At 38.9% G+C, this 20,425-nt stretch overlaps 2 protein-coding genes across 4 annotated transcripts in view; both read right to left on the bottom strand.

Moving 5' to 3' along the window:
* Positions 1-135: 135 nt before the first annotated feature.
* On the bottom strand, positions 136-13,353 carry LOC139963547 (uncharacterized). Of its 3 annotated transcripts, none has more exons than XM_071964399.1 (6): positions 12,289-13,353; positions 5,032-5,262; positions 3,823-3,944; positions 3,238-3,351; positions 2,422-2,619; positions 136-1,759 (listed from the first exon to the last, which is right to left on the bottom strand). In XM_071964399.1, exons 2-6 carry the CDS (start codon positions 5,057-5,059, stop codon positions 1,562-1,564), a joined length of 660 nt encoding a protein of 219 aa, XP_071820500.1. In that variant the 5' UTR covers positions 5,060-5,262; positions 12,289-13,353; the 3' UTR covers positions 136-1,561. The 3 variants fall into 3 exon arrangements, with proteins under 3 accessions (XP_071820500.1, XP_071820502.1, XP_071820501.1); XM_071964401.1 differs by lacking the exon at positions 12,289-13,353 and adding an exon at positions 5,427-5,441; XM_071964400.1 differs by lacking the exon at positions 12,289-13,353 and having other exon boundaries at positions 5,032-5,362.
* A 1,645-nt stretch (positions 13,354-14,998) lies between these two features.
* Positions 14,999-20,425, bottom strand: part of LOC139963548 (E3 ubiquitin-protein ligase COP1-like) — a 42,114-nt gene continuing 36,687 nt past the window's right edge. The window contains exon 19 of the mRNA XM_071964402.1: positions 14,999-19,887. Coding sequence (XP_071820503.1) covers positions 19,825-19,887 — 63 coding nt within the window. The 3' untranslated portion in view covers positions 14,999-19,824. The remainder of the gene's footprint in view (positions 19,888-20,425) is intronic.

A 20,425-nucleotide genomic window follows, 5' to 3' on the forward strand; every position in this document is an offset into this window, starting at 1 on the left:
CACCCAACACACAATTCCTCTTATACATTACGTTGACCGGTGCAGAGGGTGAAGAAATAATACAATAGTAAATCAGTAAATTTTTGAATGTTTGAGAAACTAAGAAACATTTATTTCGTCGTTAATGCATTAATGCATTAGTGTATGAAATATAAGTTAAAGAAAAAGAATGAACACATGTGCAGCTTAAATTGTAGATTGTTACAACTTTCCAAAAATGACCATTACACCCTCATAGAATATCAAGGTTTGTATTGTAATATAAATATATATATTAAAAAAGGGTATGTATGGAGCCTATGCATGATGGGCACACTACTGTCTTATGATCACAATATGATATGTAATATGCAAATGATACAATATATGGGAAAACAGTATATAATAAACATATAAATGTATGAAAACAGAATGGCAAATATATGACTCTTTATATGCAAATTGCATAATTTTTACATAGCTTTATCTATAAAATATGTAGCATAATTTTTGTTTTAATGATACTAAATAAATATATAGCGTTATGAAAATGCTATGATAAACATGATTATAGTACATTATTAAAGGGTTTATGTAATAAAGTGTATTAATAAAGGGTAAACATATTATAGTATATTATTAAAGGGTATACGTATTAAAGTGTAAATAGATACGATGTCATATATTCCCAAACGTTTTCCTTGGCGCACCTTATTTTTCTAAGACCTAACATCGCCCAATTGATTGCACATTGACTGAAAGTTAGTGAATGACAGCACAGATGCAAATATTAAAGCTTGGGAAACAATCATGGCGTGACAGGGAGTAAGTTTAACTGTCAAATTCCATCGAACATATTGGTTACGGAATGAAACAAATTTTTGGCCTCTAGCCGGCTCGCTGTCTAGCTCAAACGTAATTAAGTGAGCCATTGTTTAAGCTGGTCTCGCCAACTGAAATGACATTATTGACATTACGAGTGGCCGTAAAATACAGCAACTGAAAATGTAGACGCAGCATTTCTGAATAGCGTGAGTCACTGAGCGAACTTCAAATCGGGGGGTAGCCTGTCCTAAAGCAGTTGTTTGTTTTCATAACCATCCGCTACCCCTCCCCCCCCCACACACATAAATATATAATTTAAAAAAAATTAACTGATATGAATATCTCTTGCTAATAAGTTATGGTTAATTTTTAATTTTTTTTATAGAATACACTTGGCTTAAAATTTTACAAGGTGCTAAGGCTATATGCGATATTGCACATTTGTCCTAAGAGTAAACTTAATTGACCAACTGATTTGCAGGTATAAATAATTTGCTCACTTGCTCACTCTTCTTTTTAAGCACACAGAGTTGAATAGATGAAAGACACGTCACCAACATACTTTTTTGTTTAGATTTTTCCCCCTTAGATCTCGCTTCTCTACAAGAATCCCCCCGACAAATTTAAATTAATTTAATTTAATTCAAATTTCAATTTCAAAAACATCAAAAATCATCAGGAAAACTCACCCACCCCCAAATAATATATAATAGTTAATATAAATAAATAAGAAAATTAAAGAAAATAATAATATTTCTTAACGACCGGTTTTGGTGTCGATAAGTCTCCCGATGAGCTCCAAGAGGTTTACCTTGGCTCTTTCAAGATAGTACTCAAACTCCTCAATAATGTACAGACATTGCATATACAAACACTCTCCGGCGCATATTTGATTGTTAACACTTCTGGCTATCCGAACAGAGTTTCCGGGTGAATTTCCGGCTGGATATCCTTTCTGAAAGAGAATGATAGAATATTTAACTCAATAATCTATACCTAAATGTATATATATTCCCCTTTTTCTTAAGACATTAGTTACACCTTACGCATTGTTTTACTGTGTTCGAGTAAAACTCCCGTGTAATATTATCTGTTCACAATTATCGGGGTAGTATACATCCGCCTGAAAAGAATAGTCCTGTACATGAACTGGTAAAGTGACTTTAATTTTGCCAAATATTCGGTTACAATCACTCCTTTTGATGCTTGGATGTTGTAGAGGATGAAACTACTAATGGGTCTAAAGATCTTAAGGATTGAAGGTTATTTAAAGCGTTTTATCAATTGCAGGGGTGAGAAACAGGCAGATTCCGCAACGAAGAACTGGCAGATGGGTTTGGTAGTACCATATGCTAAATTTCTATCTCTTCTAACTCAGAAACTAAACGTCCATTGTCACCGTGGTAACATTTGAATGCGCTGAGATAGCCTACACTCTATCAGCTATCATATGTTGGTGGGATAAGACATGCCTGGTTGAACACTTTTAGTATAGCGGCTTTGGAAAGTGACTTATTTAGTGTGTTAGTCAATGGAGCAGTTCAACAAGTGGAACGACACCGTTTCATGCCTCCATTGACTAGTAATATATGGTCATAAAGCAAAGAAATCCCTTACCTGAAGGATAAGAAGCTCGAATCGGTCCAGAATTTCTCGAATCTCGAAATCTATAGTGGTCGCATTGTGATATAGACCAAAGCCTTCAGCGTCAGCCTCATCTAACAGTATCGCGCCTATTTCCAGGTAAGCATGGAGAAACGTTGTCAGAATATCCGAGTGTAGAAAATACAGCGATGTCAAATGGTTGTGAAGATCCTGAAGGAATATGAAGGGAAATATTATTTGGGGAGCCAAACGAGCCAAAAACAAAAAAATATGCTTATTAAAGACGTTGAGGTATTTCATGATATACTTATACCACCCCCCCCCTTCACCTCCACCTCCATACAGAAGAAAGCAGTAGAACTTCCGAGTGACTCTCTCATCGGAGCCAGTAGGGGGTTGTAATTGGGAAATCGGTAAAATAAGGCCCTCCCCTATGGCCCTCCCAAAATGAGCACAATTGTCCGAACACCTTCCAGCAAAGCATTTATCAACTTTCTATTTTCGGGTAGCGTCTGCCGCACAGCTTAATAAAGGGGGAAGAGGAGGGGTGGGGAGGGGGAGAGAAGAGGTGTACACGGTGGTTCCAATGAACGTTAGTCCGACATTGGATTCGCTGGCCGTATGATGCAGCACCAGGGAGCATTGAAAAATTATCATAGTTGTACAGGTTTGTACGCAAGTTCGAATAGGGGAGGGGTGTTTGGTGGGGGTGGGGTGGGGTGGGTTGAGGTGAGGTGAGGTGAGGGAGGGGGTAACATTGTTTCATGCTCCTCTTCTCCCACTTCAAACATCTATGTATATTTCCCTTCTAACATTAATGATACTTACAGCAGAATTATCGTTGTACCAATCCAGTCGCGAGAGGTTCGTGGAGAGCATTTCCATTCCTTCGATAGTAATATTTGGACTGGTTCTGTCTTCGTTATTAAAGCGATGTTGTATCTAAAACAGAAAATACTCTTTATTATAAACGACTGAATTAGGGAGCTTAGGATACACTTTAAGATAATGTTTGTTCATCTTCTTGCCGTGAAGAGAGGCTTTTTTTTTACTCCAGATTAAAGCAAAAGCAAACAATGAAGCATATATATATATATATATATATATATATACACACATTCCTAGAATATTGACAGTAAAATTTACATATTCTTCAAGAGTTTTGAGTTCCATTCTGAAGTGGGATACTCGATATATATATATATATATATATACATACATATATATATAAGTACATACCCCGACTTATTTAGGTAAGAACTGAACCTATATGTAATGAGCAGAAGCGAATGAAGGATTCTTTTAATCAGGAATTGGCGCTGGGCCGTTGAAGTCGACTCCTGTGTATGGGATTCATTTAAACAGTTTGTGAAAGTTTCGTGACTTATAAAATTAACCGTTTAACATACTCACAAAATGAGATCTAAAGTCATCGTTGTATTCTTTCAGCGAGAGGATAAAACGCTTGGCGCTTTCTAGATGGTGCAACTCGTCACAGGTTACATATCCAACTGCCAACATGTACACCAAAACAACTATGGAAGAGCATAAAACCATCAGTTAGACACATGAAGAATAAAAAAATATTCTGTTTTTCAATCAATGAATTATGAGATTATTCAATTCATTCATTAATTATGGGATTAAAATCATATAGTATATAACAAAACTGTCTTGGATAAAAACAACAACAAAATATGTACCTTTCCTTCATTTTTTTTGTCATAAAGTTTAGTACCGTACCATAAAAGATACTACTTTTGTTGGCTGCAAAATTTTAAAACTTGATCTACATATTGCTTATAAACCAGTGCTTAAACGCATATATTCTCATTAAAAATGCTCTATATAGGAGTGTTAGCTCAGTGTTTACGCCGGTGCCTTCCAATCATAGGGTCCCCAGTTCGAGTCACTCCAAGATTAATGTATGTCGTCCAGTTACAGAGTTGTTGACAATTGACAATTCATAATCATGGACGTTAAATATGAACCTAAGAAACTGACTTCGGTCAGCTTGCGGCTTTGATAAGCCAATGAGGCTTCTTCGCGAGTTCCTGATTGCAGGGGGATCTAAATACAATACATACAAATATAACGTCAAGTTAAGCATGACACATGGCTTTAATGGTCTTCCGTACCTATATACACTGATTGACGGGTACGCTTCAAACCACCGCAAAACTAAACAAAGGGGAGAGTTCTTCAAACTATTTTGCGCTGCATGATACAGTTACATGTATACGCAATGCAGTAGAAGTTAGTCAACCACAAATCATAACACCTGAAGATTATGCGATATTTACTACAAATCAATAAGACTGACATATCTGAAGGAGGCATACAATAATGTGCGCTATTAAAATGTATTTTCATTTTCATTCTTAGTAGGTACGATTGGACAAAGTAATGACACTAATGATACATAGTTAAAGAGCTATAGAACAGCCTATCATATACAAAGTCTAGCCTATATACGGGCCTTCAAGTGCATACTGCAGTTAAGAATGCCTGACACAAGATATACTTGACAACCACATGAAATTTGCGTCACTTGAAGTGAGGAGCACACGAACACACACACACAAAAGAGTAATAAAAATATAAAGGTATATATGTTCTTACCAAGGTATCCACTGAAATTCTGTTCCATCTTCAAGTTGTGATTATTTCGCCTGGCCGTGCACGATTGTTATATTATATAATATGATACTTTATGGAAAGAGATGTTTTCGGTTTGATCTAGACTCGGCCACACACTGTGATATTTCAGAATAGACTTGGCTACAATTCGACTTTGCCTTTCCAGCTTCAACTTTGTTCTGCCCGACGGAGTCACAAAACGAGCTTTAAATACTGATTGAAAAATAGACAATATAGGTCGAGCATGATTGACAACTTTGAACATTTTCAAAACACAACAACAGAGACATTTTACCTGGAAGCTAATAAATACAGACCTCAATTTTTTATGAAAATAGCGTCAGCAAGAACAAAGGGGATTTCCCTATACGTCTTACCTTTTGGTTGACAGGACATAACCGGAAATACTTCGTTGACGTCAGATTTGGTTCACACGGGTTTAATACTTTACATATATATATATATATATATATATATATATATATATATATATATATATATATATATATATATATATATATTAACAAACTAAATTATGTAAGTGAGTTTTCAGGCAAGGCTAATGAATAAACAATCATTTTATGTTTTGATTGTATCGTTTTGTGTTTGGGTGTGGTTGGGGGGGGGGGCGGTGGGCTAGGCGTGGGGAGTTTTTCAGTCAGTTCACGTTTTTTTCAACTTATTTTACATATTTTTAGAGTGGGGAAGGGGTATACGTATTAAGTATCACCGACACCCTGAGGAGGACAAAAAAGTGCAGAGAACATGATTAGAGAGAAAACACAGCGAGAAAAAAATAGAGGGACGGAAAACAGTGAAAGTAATCAAGTTTAAGAAGAAAGAAGACTGTATAACGAAAAAAAAGTAGAAAATATTAAAGCAAAACTAGAAAGAAGAAATAGAGAAGGAGAAGAAAGCAGAACTCATCTTTGTTGTTTCCAAACTGTCTAATGGGTTGAAATAATGAACAGACATCTCATTTGTCACTATTCGTTCACCGGTTAAGGAGTAGGGGTGGGGTATTAATTGGGGGGGGGGAGAAGGTGGATGTTGGAAGGGGGGAGATCCCAAAATATAATGCAATATTACGATGATGATAACTCCATTTTTGTTTGTCTTATATAATCACTGAGTTTAGCAGGCGTCCTTGACACACTCTCTCTTACTAACATATCCGGTACACAACATTCCACAAATATCCATGTTTTTTTTTATTAATATTATACTACCCCGCCCTTCCTGCCCATCCATGCACACTATCCAACCAACCGAGTATCCGTCCGGTGTCATAAACGGGTGTGAGGTGCGCGGCCTTTTTTCTTTTCTTTTTGACAGAAATTACAATATCTCTTTCCCAGGACCTATACGTGTATTGGGATAAGCCTGTCAACAATTTTAAGGTGACCTTTGAAGGTTTTATCAACCGACCAGGACAGGACAAGGTTCAATGGTACTTACAAGTTTCAAAGGTTTCGTTAGAAGTTTCAGTATTCATTGTATACATAAATAACGTTACGGTGTGGACTATATATAGCCTAAGCTATATCTAAATAGGTATCGCATGGTGAGGTGTAATAAATAAATAAATATATAAATAAATAAATATAAAGCACTTCAGCAATTCTGGTCGCGTGATGACAACCAACATCATTAAAATTAAAGTATCAATATGAGGGTTTGGGGTGGGGTTGGGGGATTCCCACCCTTAATCTCTGTCCGTTAGTTTGGACAGTATCCGGTTGGTAAGTATAGTTTAATAGATTGAACTGTATTGTCGGAATCAATCGCAACAGGTATAGTCCGCACATTAACTGGACTCCGGTGCTGGAGATCCGAGATCAGTGATGACACAATACCTATGCGAACTTCAGTCGTCATCAGGTTTTCTTTGCCCATGCGTTAGTTTCGTCGAGACCTGATTCGTGTAGGTCAATGCTCGCTGGACTTTCTGACTGCAAGCTCAAACCTTATTTTCGAGTTCAGAAATGCTAGATTAAACGTCCACTAGGCCTTCGAATGTTCGGTATGTTCGCTAACTAGGCGAGGATACAGTGACGTTTAATATGTAGTTCAATCGGACCAATCAGCGTCCAGGACTATATGTATTCTCTGTTACGTCCGAAACAGGCGTGATTCGTGATTGACAGCTTCGTCACAAAAACTTGGAACCTCAATAATTTCCGACTAAGTATTTCCTTAGTCTGCTGAAGCACCTTCGGGTGGAAGCGTAATACGAGGTATATGTTATGTTATGTTGGTTGTGATAGTTTTAGTCATCATTTCTTCGTTTATATTGCAGGCACATGCTAGGTAGAGTAGCCTACTATTGATACAATTGCACAATATAGCCTTTGGTTTACGTTAAAGGAGCAAACGCCGAACTGGCTTCTTCGTGACGGAAATAACTTCAAAAAGGTTGCAGTAACTAAGACCCCTCCATTGAATATGAACAACTAACTAACGTTGACCTGCACTACGCAATACAATGACAAATACAGTTGTGCTAGTTTCTACTGTCCCGTGGTAGAGGCGGGGAGGAGGGAGGGGCAGGCGGGTATATTGATTTGACTTAATAAAGAACACATTTACAAATCACGTGCGACATGATAAAATACGACTTGTGATAGGGTTTACAAAATGTTTCTATCAACCCCCCCCCCCCTGCTATCTTATATTTGAGGATATGAATCGTGCACATGATGCGATACTGAATACCGACGGTTTACTTAAAATAAAGTATTGTTCTGATTTTAAGAAGCCTATTCATTGCGAAACCCATTCTCCAACCCCCATCCGCCCTTTTTAATCGTAAAACGTAAAAAGCAACCACACGCATGAAACTGAAACGAAGACGCCTTTGTCGAGCAGTCTGTTAAGTGTTAGTGTCGTAACTTGACGATAAACAAACGGTGGCTAAAGCAAACAGCGACATGCTCCAGGGAAATACCCTGACGAGGTGCGCGTCACCAATGATGGTTTTAATATGCATACAGGGCGAAATGATTAAAAATCTTGGAAGTATTGGAATGTATTCACCCATGGGCGGCGATCATGGGGGGGGGGGGGGGCGGGGGACATGTCCCCCAATATTTTAGGTAGGGGATATAGTATATATTTGGTGGCATAGTTCTTTTGTGTGGCTATTTATAGAAAATAATACGTGATATAATTTATCCAAATCATATTTGGCGGTGGCTAAAACTTCATCCAACACATGCTGCATGAGGTAAATGACTCTCCGTGGTCGTTTCTGTGACCTGTGACCGTATAGCATGTTGTCACTCATGATAATTATCATAATGTCTGTACATCTCTTGTGTATGAGTGTAAGTACGCACAATGATCCTCATCGATATGGGTTCACTGGGTTTCCATTTGGCCTGTTTCCTACAAGATTTCTAACCGCATGCGCACCCACACCCACCCACACGCACGCGCATACACACACTAAAGAGAATAGTTTTAGATGTAAGTGCAGCCCAAATATAATTATGTTGAAGATTGATCATTGGCGCCCTCCGATATTACAAACTGCGGGAATGTCAGTGGTGAAGAGGAAGTGTGTTTTTGGCGGGGAGGGGGATTTGTAGAAATGAGGTTATGCCCGTCTAAGGTTACCGTTGCGGTCCGAGAAGAAAGCAATTGTAGAAAAAGGGAAATTTCTCTGTTTGAAAACATCCGTTTCGCACAGGCAGTGGACAATGGATCTCGGTATCCTATGACGTTTAATATGGAAATATGCCGATTGTGGATTTGAAGCAGTCGAGAAAAGTTTCCCGGAAAGCAATCGTCAGAAACGGACTGTTTTGTCGTTGTTGGTATTATTAAACAAATGAAAATGGAATGTTAACAATGAATATCCTACGAGTATAGGTAGGCCTACGGTACTACTACATACAGTCGTGAATTGTGTGTTGACTTTTGCATGGATGAATGAGTTTGACGCATAATACAGTGACGTCATAATTTATATAACTTGAGCTTTGTGGTTCAAGTTCGATCCAACGTGAAATCATAAATGTACAAACGGTTACATTTTATGATGCAAAGTAGTTTACAGCCAGTGGGCTAGGATGCACTGCTACAAAATGAGAATTAAGCTTACGGTACCTAATCTTGTTTTTATTCCCTTTGAAACAAGACATTATATTCCAACGCACCAGTACTAGAGGGGAGGTGGGTTGGGGTGGGGTGGGGAGAAGGGGTACGAACTGTTGCGTTGAATACATATAATAACTTGATAATAATGAACCCGACTGTTAACTTTGTTTTGGTACAAGCGCATTTCTCCAACTATTCACGACAATAATGACCAGACTATATGGGAGCTGCTACACTTATATAAACAAAAAACAAATTGTCAAAGTCCACCCCCCCCCCACTATCATCCAACCTCCCTCCCCCACCTGAGCAAAGGAATAGCGGATTTTGACTTACTGATCTTTGTTGAAATGGTTCACCGGTTTTACACACATTATATAATGAGTTTTTGTCCATGGCTTAGGCAATAGGCACCTTTTCAAATACTGACTGATTCTACTACAACCAATCTGTGTAAATAATTGAACAATCGGAATCTATTTAAAACAATATTCTTATACCCAAAAGTTTCTGTGTTTTGTGTTGGGTTGGTAAACCTTTCAAACAGTTTACAAAATGAATAAACTGTAAATCGTCATGCGTCATCAAAATATTGAAAATGGGTGGGGGGGGGGGGGCTGAGGGAGCATGGACGAAGGAAAGGAGTTAGAATGTTGTATTGTATATGTTATAAATATAATATATAGATTATAAACTAGTTTAATATTATTTTCAGCTTCTTTATAGGGGCGTGGCGGGGGTGGGGGGGGGGGGGGCGACTTAGCCGGTGGAGGCTTTTTTACTGTTCTGGATTCTCCAACTCACTACAATTCAATTATATATATATATATATATATATATATATATATATATATATATATATATATATATATATATATATATATATATATATATATATATATATATATATATATATATATATGACTGTTTTCTTTCCTGAGATAGAAGGAAACACTATACAAGGATCACAAGACAAACGTAGTTGTTGTTATTAACAAACTTAATATGTTACCTATCCACACTTACGTAAACTTTTCTATTTTTTGTTAACTAGATACGATGTGTCATGATTTTTTGTCAACCGGTGGCTGACTCGGTGAGAAAACATTATGAATCGTTCCTGATTAATCTACTATTGTTATTCACATAACGTCATTTTCATAAAAAATAATATATAAAACAAAGTCTTGCGTAGTTGAATGTAAACAAGGGAGAAGTGTTTTTTTTTTCCATTAATTTTCCATTAATGATCGATCGCTGTCGACAAGATGACTAAGACTGCCGGGCTTTTAAAGGTCATTGTTATTGACCATTAATACGCTAGAAAGTTAATTTATGGTCACTTATGCTCAACACTGGGTTCAACGCTGTGGGCATTTCACAGCCATCTTGAAAGTATTCCCCTCCCCCCCCCCCCACTCCCACCCCACCCTTCCTCACTGAAACATTTAATTTGTTTCATATTAAAACACCCCTGGATGTCAGCAAGTAACTTAGAGGGGCCAATACTGTTGGTCCTCAAGGACGGCCCCGGCTGGGTGGCGGTGGTAAAGATGAAGATCTTCCACCCCCCTCCCCTATCATACCCCTTAAACTTATAATATTTACGATATCGGATATGCATTAAAACAAAGCATTAAACAAACAAACCAGTTTTCATTCGGGTCAAATTCATTCGGCGAAATGTTATACGTATCCGCCAAGACGGTAAGGTACTACAGTGGCATTCACAGAACGCCAAAATTATAACGACTACCACCCCCCCCCACCGGGGGGGGGGTAAGGGGAGGAGAGGTGGGGATAACGTTGTATAATGTTAAAACTTCATTATTTCGGACTCTTCCACACAAGCCAATCTTCAGATAAACGTTGTTGTTTCCCAGTCCTGAATATGACCCTTAGCTGACACACTAAAACATCGAGTTTACATGTAAAAGGTAGACTTCATTTTGCCTTGTCTGTTGGGCGGAACGTTCCGCGCCACCTTGATTGATCTACCACCCATTATTACATTTCTTGGAATTTCTTTTCGATATCGCGCATGCTTTGCGTGTCAAAAATAACAATGCTATTGTTTATCCGCAAGTACGACAGCCAATTAGCTATTGCTCTAGGTCATAATATGACATCATGCTCAGTTGAAAGGCACTTACCGTATATAGCATTTGTGTGCGACGCATTGTCACCTATAGTGTAGCCGGTAACGGTACATTGGTGACTAACATCTCACTTAAATTAACTAGCTAATTTGAACTTGGTCTGGACTAGAACGTGGGAACTGGTTTCGTCCCAGTCCGCTTTCGGTGGACTAATAAGGGTTAGGCCCATAAATGGCATTCCTTGCTTAAACGCTTCTTGGGCGTTAATCCAAGTTCCTTGTGGTTACAAATCTGATTCTCGAGTACCTTACTATCGGCAAAAATCAAACCCACACATTTACATTCAGGGAAACCCTTTAACGTTCCACAATATAATGCGATTGTGCATGTGAGTGTCGTACAACAGTACGAAACATAAATGGTTCCATTGACCGTAAGAATACCCCCCCCCCCCCCACACCTATCTATCTATCTATCTATCTATCTATCTGTCTGTTTGTCTGTCTGTCTATCTGTCTGTCTATCTGTCTGTCTGTCTATCTATCTATCTATCTGTCTGTCTATCTATCTATCTGTCTGTCTATCTATCTATCTATCTATCTATCTATCTATCTATCTATCTATCTATCTATCTATCTATCTATCTATCTATCTATCTATCTGTCTGTCTGTCTGTCTGTCTGTCTGTCTGTCTGTCTGTCTGTCTGTCTGTCTATCTATCTATCTATCTATCTATCATTCTAACAACCTAAAAATTTATCTATCTATCTATCCATCTATCTATCTATCAATCTATCCATCAACCAATCAATCAATCTATCTCCCCCCCCCCCCCCTCCCCTGTTACGTACCTTCCATGCACTTAAGTTTTCATTGATCAACAATTTCCGCGTGGCATCCCCAAATATTCCCACTGATAGCCTGTATAGTTTCTAAAGGGCCAAAAGTATTCTGATTTGTAAACCATCTGTTATATGCCCTGCCAGAAATTATACGATCATGTACTATTTAATCACAATACTAAACTCTCTGAACTTACCGTAATTTTCTGGACTTTTTTTTCGAGCTAAGACATTCCGTCGATGGGTGGGGGACTCACTCGTCGACTGGCAATTACACGCCTACCTCGTTATTCTCTGACAACTCATAGAAAAGGGGTGACTTGATGAAACCGCTGTTCATCCACGAATATCACAGGGACTATGATGCTTAGCAATCGGGAGGTTCCGGGTTCGACACCCGGCCGGGTCATAGTAAGGTGGGTTTTTCATCCAAGAGCAATCTACGGTATCCCAATCTGAAATGACTTTCTAAATTGAAAAGATTTCTTCATTCTACAAAAACAGAAAGAGAGGAGGATAAAAAAGGGACAGAGAAAGAAAGAAATACACGCACAGACATACACACACGCACAGACACGCACGCACGCACAAAACAAGAGACCAAACCAAGGAATAAAACAAGACTTTACGAATCGTTTTCGGATTTGTATATAAGGTCGTGTGTACGTATAATTTTGAAGATCACTGTGGTAAGATTTAATAATACGGTAAATGTTTCAATAGTTTTCGATCATATTAAAGCTCTTCGAAAACGTTTCCTCAAGAAATGAAGCTACGCATGGGGCATGTATATAACCCTTACAATAGCGTTTTGTACACTAAGCCTAACCAATGAAAAATTACCACTTTGGGGTTTCCCGAATGGGAAAACTATGGAGTCACTCTTACTGACCTTGCAAAGATTGTGAGGGGGACCGCGGATTGTAGAGTCGGCAATTACTATTACGGTTAGATCGTCCAACACAGTAGCATACAGAAACCGTTGTACTCAAAGCCGAAGGCAAAGTGAATTAATCAGGTCACACATCCGGGGTCTATGCATGCTATGTTCTGCAATACCGCCATCATTAACTTTCTTCAAACATTTCATACTGTATAGTTTTGATGTGTTTTTCTTAGCAAACAAGAATTAGTGTCCATGTTCTTCATCGTAAAAGAAATCACAGTAACTCATGCAGGGCGGGCTCGTTTCCTTATCGCCTATTGAGATGATATTTTGAATTGCCCTTTCAAATCAAAGTCACCCGTCTCTCTGCCCCTCAAAGTTGTGTAACCCTCCCCTCAACCCCCCCCCCCCCACACACACACAAACGACCACTCAATAAATATATGTAAGGATAAAACGGCGGGGTAAAGCCTATTGAGATGATATTTTGAATTGCCCTTTCAAATCAGTCACCCGTCTCCCTGCCCCTCAGAGTTGTGTAACCCTCCCCTCAACCCCCCCCCCCCCACACACACACACACAAACGACCACTCAATCAACTACCACCGCCCTTGCTTTTGTAAATTTGAACATAGGTATGTAAAAAAGCATGCATGAAGGTGATACGAACTTACATATATAGCTTATGACCCATGTACCCCGAACAACAAAATATTCGCCTGTGCTATATATAGGTGCAAAGAATCGACGACTGCCAATGTCTACAGCACGTATCGATTCTCTGAAACTGAACAAACTCAAGAGCTATACAACATATGTTGACTTTGGCATCCAGCAACAATTCACCTTTCTACGAAGCTAAAAAAAACACCTTTTCAAACTTGCCCACATGAAGTTCACCCAAAAAAAAACAAAAAAAAAACAGGAAACTGGGGAACTATTCAGTTATAAATCATCTGATGTTAGAGCGACTAAACTTTTTAAAGCATTTTTTTCGAGGTTCATTTTCCGAATTCTTGACCACTGTAATGTATTTGGACACAATTACCCCACCCCCTCCCCACCCATAAATATATGTAAGGATAAAACGGCGGGGTAAATCCAACTTCCACTAACCAGAAAAGTACGACCCTTTAGACTAGTTCACCGTTTAATTGTGTTATTTTTAAATATTCGATACAAAATCGATCATTTCCGCCGCATTAGGGATGCGCCGGATATCCGGTACGATTTTTGTAAAATGCAACAAATCCAGTTTATAGTGGGACCATTTTCTGGTACAGCTCTGTTTTAGGACCAAAGACATTCCTTAACTTTTAACACTACTCCAGTACCTCCTTTCATGAGCCCCCCCCCCCTCCCCCTCTCAGTAGTCATTCATATTTTGTTGACTGCAAACAAAGGATTTAACAAGTGTGTTTATTAACGTTAAATCTGAATCAAATAATATAAAAGGTACCGTATTAAGGACAGTCTTCCTTTGGTTAAAGGTCTCCTTGTATATTCCAGCTGCATGGGCCTCATTGTACTTCCGGATAGATAAGCCGTCTGTCCTTTTCCAAATACATAAATCATAAACGATAACTTTTTATTTATGGAAGGTTTTTTTTCTTAACCACCTATATCGAGTGTAACTTAAGTCTTTTCATTACATTTTGAGCATATTTTGACAAGTTGTGAAATAGTGTGATACTAAGTCTTTCTCCATTATCATTTATTATTGTGTTTTCTTGAAATGACTTCATTGTATCTCTTACAAAAAAAATCATCCAGTGTGGCCAGAATTCGAGTAAAGATCTGGCCAAATCTGCTTCCGACCGGATCGAAACATTTCAATCGCGTGCATTGTTGCCTCTTCCCTACTCCTCACCGCCGATCCCGACCCATACCCCCCACACACCCATACCCCCCCCCCACACCCATACCCCTCCCCCCACACCCATACCCCTCCCCACACGAAAGAACCTTCAGACTGTTTGAAAAAGACAGTAATAACAAATAATATAAATATAAATGAAAGCTATTTTTGAATATGACAATACATGAGTGGGTTGCCACTCCTTTTTTATTAGGACAATCGTTTGCAGTCCCATGACATACACACATAGATTGATCAGAACGTACCGTTCCCTTCCTCCATCATTGCTAATATATAACGTACTATCACCAATGCCAAACAACTTTATAAACTTAATACTCAAATACTGATATGACTGTGAACCAATCTTCCTTCCCGTGCCTTTCTTTATAAGTAGATACTTATATATAGTTGTTATATAACCATATATTTTAGATAATTATATTCTCTACCCTTATTGCTGTTTTTTTTAATGCGAGCAGGCATTTTGTACCTGAAAATGTCCCAACCCCCCCCTTTTTTCCCCCAATCCCCACAAACTTTTTGACTTATCTGTACGTGTTTTTTTGATGATGCGAGAAGGAATTTCACATCGCCGAGCTGAAATCTTGACAACTCGGAATAACTTTAATTTGTATATTTATCAAACTCATAAGGCTGCATATAAAGCGGGAGGCCCGGGTTCGAATCCCGGTGGAGGATGGAATTTGTTTTCTTCACTGTGCTGGATTTTCATACTCACTACAAATCTTTGTCTTTCAATATCCAGCTTTAGGGTTCACAGATGGTTTCGAATTGGTTAAGAGTCATTATTGATCTCTAGAGTTTTAAGGCAAAATGTGTCACCAAAACAGAACTAGCATTGTTCGATACAGACGGCAGAAAGCCTACAGGAATGACGACCTTCCTTACTGGCTTCGAACCTCTGGAGATACAATCTGTCTCCACAGCCTAGTTGGTTAGGGTGTCCGCGTACAAAGCGGGAGGCCCGGGTTCGAATCCCGGTGGAGGGTGGAAATTTGTTCACTGTTCTGGATATCCAACTCATTGCCGTCTAAGTATATCAATATATATATATATATATATATATATATATCAAGGGCGTAGAAACCGGGGGGCTGGGGGGGCGCCAGCCCCCCCAGTGAAAAATGTGGAGGGGCGGAAGTATCATTCCGCCCCCCGCTCCGCAAGTCAGAAAACCCCTTTTTCATTTCCAAATGAGAAAAAAAATCTCATTTGGAGCACCAAATTGCATCTAAGGCCAGGTGAAAATACAAAATTAAGTTTACAAAATGGAGTGGGTGTTGAAGTGTGCTATATTGCACCAAATTGCATTTGAGGCCACCTGGAAATGCAAAAAATTCCAAAGGGGAGGGGGCACCCCCTCCCCTTAGACCCCTCCCCCAGGCCGGCCATCAGTCTTCAGCCCCCCCACTCAAAAGTACCTTCCTACGCCACTGATATATATATATATATATAGATATAATATATATATATATATATATATATATATATATATTAATTTGAAATTCATATCAAACTATCAATACTCGTTAAATTCGAGTCTTAAGGAGACTCACTCCTCCACTCACTCGTGCAAAATACAAATTTGGATCCTTTATCAAAGATTGGGCAGTTTAACCCAGGCCAAGAATAAGGTCGCCTACAGAGCTCTGTACACCTCCAACAATGTAGTGTAAACACCTCTCATAATTAGAGCGACTCTTATATTACCGTACAAACAACGTACCAATGCATTAAATACCATTGGTAGTTTGTTTGTTTTTGTTTTTGTAAGACATAAAGGGTTGTTTGAACTGATCCAGGTCAGGTTCTTGCTACGTGATACCACGAAAGACCAAATGGATTATGGTCTTGCATCTACCAAGCTTTTAGGAGCCAATTTTGTCAATACTTTTTGGAAGTTTTGCAAACTCTTGAAGTGCATAGCTTTTGAAAACAAAGTACATTGGTCAAACTATTAAGTCTCATAGCTTGTTCCATGATTGTTGGGAATCGAAATAGCAAATTTCATTTTCACACAGAATAGTGAATACTATATCAGTAACCTGTGATGTGTTATATGCATGGATCATTAAAACAGCTGCATTTTCGTTCACTTGGAATTGTTTGAGAAACTGTTTTAAGGGCTGTTATTTTAATACCGTATTATGGTATGATGGCGTATTTAAACTGGAACAAACTTCATTAAGAATTTCATTCAGAATTTACGGGGGGGGGTCCTTCCTGAATCGTTGAACCCCCCTACCCCAACCAAACAAAACAATGACAATTAAATGTGTCCGTCCGTCTGTGTGTCATCACAAGTTATTGCACAATGTTCTTTTCTCTAATTAATTGCAAAAATCCTTCCACAATTTCTTATCTCCGGCAAATGGAACAAGCTATACAGATGAAGAGTTTGACCAACGTGCTTAATTTTTACTCTCTGTATATATTTTATTATTTTGAGCCTCATATTTTTGTTACATGGCGGACCAAATTGCCCTTTTCAGACATCCCTTTTTTCTTTTACAAAGTCAACACTGATTTGATTGGTTACACTTTCCGATGAATGACCTTATTCAAACACCATCAAATAACAAAAAAATAACAAAAAACATTCAACGTTTTAAAAAACAAACAAAAAACTTGCTGGTATATGAATGTCCTAAACTCTCATTCACAAATAAAGTTACCTCCTGAGTGTGTTGATGTACTGAATTCACAAAACTTGAACCAATCCTTTGAACATTCTGGGGGTACAGCGTCAGTGATATGGTGTAAACAGAGAATGTCAGACAAGATCCGTACCAACGCCAAATATTTCTCTTCGCGAGATATTTAAATGAAAAATTTAACGAATCGACACTATGAAAAACTTATCATATAGGGACTGAATGGTGAGTGGGGTGCAGCAATCTAGTGTTCTTCTTTGATCTCAAATATTCTACAAACTTGATACTTTTTCTGACCTCTTTCACTTCTCCGTCTTGATTAGAAATTTGATATCAGTGACATGCAAATACCACGAAAGGAGACAACACAAATAACCATTGTGTAAAGAGAGTCAGGTTTGCAGTGTCCAACAGAATGTACCACTAAAACACTACACTGTACCCTAAAACAACTTGCCCTGGTGTGAACTTGAAGTCAAATTTCATGCAAGTACCATAAATGGAGTACCCATACAATGTCAATTTTGTACTGACAAGTTGTAGAGTACCCCAGTACACTGTATACCACCAAAACACACTTCAACATGTGAATGTTAACCATGTCATAACTTTGTGTTACACTGAAGTCACTTCAACAGTGATGATTCACTTGTGAATTTTAACCATGTCATGATGACAAAGAAAACAATTGTTCCAAATCGCTGAGTTTTAACGTCTAACCTCTAGAGAGTTCATTGCCGTTCATTCGGTTCACTTTAAATAGATCGCTGGTATTCAAATTATTTTGTTTAGTGACCCTAATTTCCACCTTGCTCATCTTGGAGACCTTCCAGTGGCCAATGTGGCCTGTAGGAGGGCTCTTCAGGGAGGCACTCCCCCTTTGAAAAATCTTTAATGGTGCCTAGGTAATAATTGCAGTTTTGAGAGTAATTATTTTTCAAGATTTTTGCAAATTTCTTTCCACAAATAGCACCAACTTCTTCTGATTGTTTTGGTGACCTTGCAAAATATTTTGCCGACCCTAAAGAGGGTGGTGACCCCCACTTTGACTACCAGGGGTTTTCGATGACTGTGTTCGCTGTCCTGACTCTCATAGCGCTCGACACATCCCTGTCCGTAACCGCTGGGAAAATGGATCAATGTCCAATTACGACAGATGAATAAACGAGACTATTAATCTCGTTATGCATGAGTCTTCAACTGCGTATTAACATCTGATCTCAACTCCACCTACCCACGGCACTTGGTAACTATGGGTTACTCTCTGTTGTCTTATATGGTTTGACTGTTACCTACGGACAATAGATCACTTTCGAACAGTATATATTTTGAATCAAATCGTTGCTACAGTTTTGCAATGTTCTCCAATAATGACATCACAACCACAATGTTAGTAGATAGCTTTACACATTATTTCAAAGTATGATGTCAAAACTCCAAACTTGTTTAAAGTTCCTAAATTTTGCTTCCCCCAACCCGGCCTCACTCCCCGCCCCCCCCCCACCCAACATACCCTGAAAATCAAATGAAAAGTTTTCTCTGTGAAAAAATGTCTAGGAATGAATCTTATCATTCATGAATCGCAGCCTCATTAAAGTTCATTTTGTGAACACAATGAAAGGAGTGTGTCTTAGTTTGATGACCTGTAGTGCTTGATAGGTTTGGTCAATTTGTCTAGAAAACTCAAAAAGTTGCATTAAGGACATGTTAACACTATTTTGTATGTAGTTATAGCGTACAGTGTTAGTAGTCTTGTTGAAGACCATATCATTCATGTGGTAGATGATATGCACTGTAACTGTCCGATACACACACAAACCTCCTCTTGTGCTGTTTAAGATGTTGCATGCTGTAATAGTACCAAACACCAATACACTATAAAGCAAACACAATCATATTTGGCTGTTGTGTATTGTATGATATTAAGCACCGTCATTGCATATACCACAAAATGTCCCGTTGTGCTGTAATATTACCAAACCCAATCTCACTGCCCACCCATCCTTTACAAGCTTTTCTCAATTAATACTGATGAAATAAACTACCAGTTCCTTTCCACTTTTTTCTCTTCACATATTGTACTATCTAGTACCATTCCCCCCACCCCCATGGAGGGGTGGAGGTAGGCTCTTTATATTCCAACAGACGGTCGACGCCAGCCTCTAGCAGACATCCACCTCTCTACTCTCGAGTGGGATGCTGTCTGGTCATCGTAGTACGTTCCCTCCTCCAGGGGTAATAAAGTTCCTCATCGGTTGCACAAACGCCTGTTACCCTCGGCGGCCTGGCTTGGTATGATTTTGAGCAGCTTTTAGACCAATTCCAACACTTTTATAGTACCCTGACTGTTGGCTGCAACCAGGACGTTGGAACCCTGCAATGGAAGGAGTAGAGTAGAAACTGTCACCTCGTCGAATTATTAGAGAAACGATGCGATCGATACACATGCGAGCCACAGTAGCAGAGCTACTAGAGGTTATCGTTTAACCGGTGAGTGTTTCCCTTTCCTTCGGCCTTTTCCTCTGATGCCTTTTTTCCCCTTCTTTTAATCTGAATCTTACTTATCCAGGCATCCTTCATCTCTTAGCATCAGTTTTATCCCTTTATTTGGCTCCTCAAGTTGGTCTTACCTCTTCCACTTGATTTCATCTCACATTTTTTTTCATCTTACCTCACCTTGCAGATAGCTCCAAACTTTCACCTGATTTGCCCACACCCCCCCCTCCCACCCACCTTTTTTGCAATTTTTTACCCCATCTTTAAATCTGATCCCTTCTATTTATATCCAACCTCTTTAAATCTGACATCTTCCTTCTGTCAAGCCTTCTATTTCATCCCACTGCCCCTTTCCCCCCTTTCCCCTATCCCCCACCGCCCTATCACCCCACCCACCCCCTCCCCCGATCCATCCT

The sequence above is a fragment of the Apostichopus japonicus genome, chromosome 22 (genome assembly GCF_037975245.1).
Source record: "Apostichopus japonicus isolate 1M-3 chromosome 22, ASM3797524v1, whole genome shotgun sequence".
NCBI classification, from domain to species: domain Eukaryota; kingdom Metazoa; phylum Echinodermata; class Holothuroidea; order Aspidochirotida; family Stichopodidae; genus Apostichopus; species Apostichopus japonicus.

Coding starts and splice junctions, on each gene's coding strand:
- LOC139963547 (XM_071964399.1), bottom strand. CDS start 5,059: ATGGAACAGAATTTCAGTGGATACCTTG. Junction 3,945..5,031: donor GAATTTCAGTGGATACCTTG/GTAAGAACATAT, acceptor GCTCTTCCATAG/TTGTTTTGGTGTACATGTTG. Junction 2,620..3,237: donor GGTACAACGATAATTCTGCT/GTAAGTATCATT, acceptor ATATTCCTTCAG/GATCTTCACAACCATTTGAC.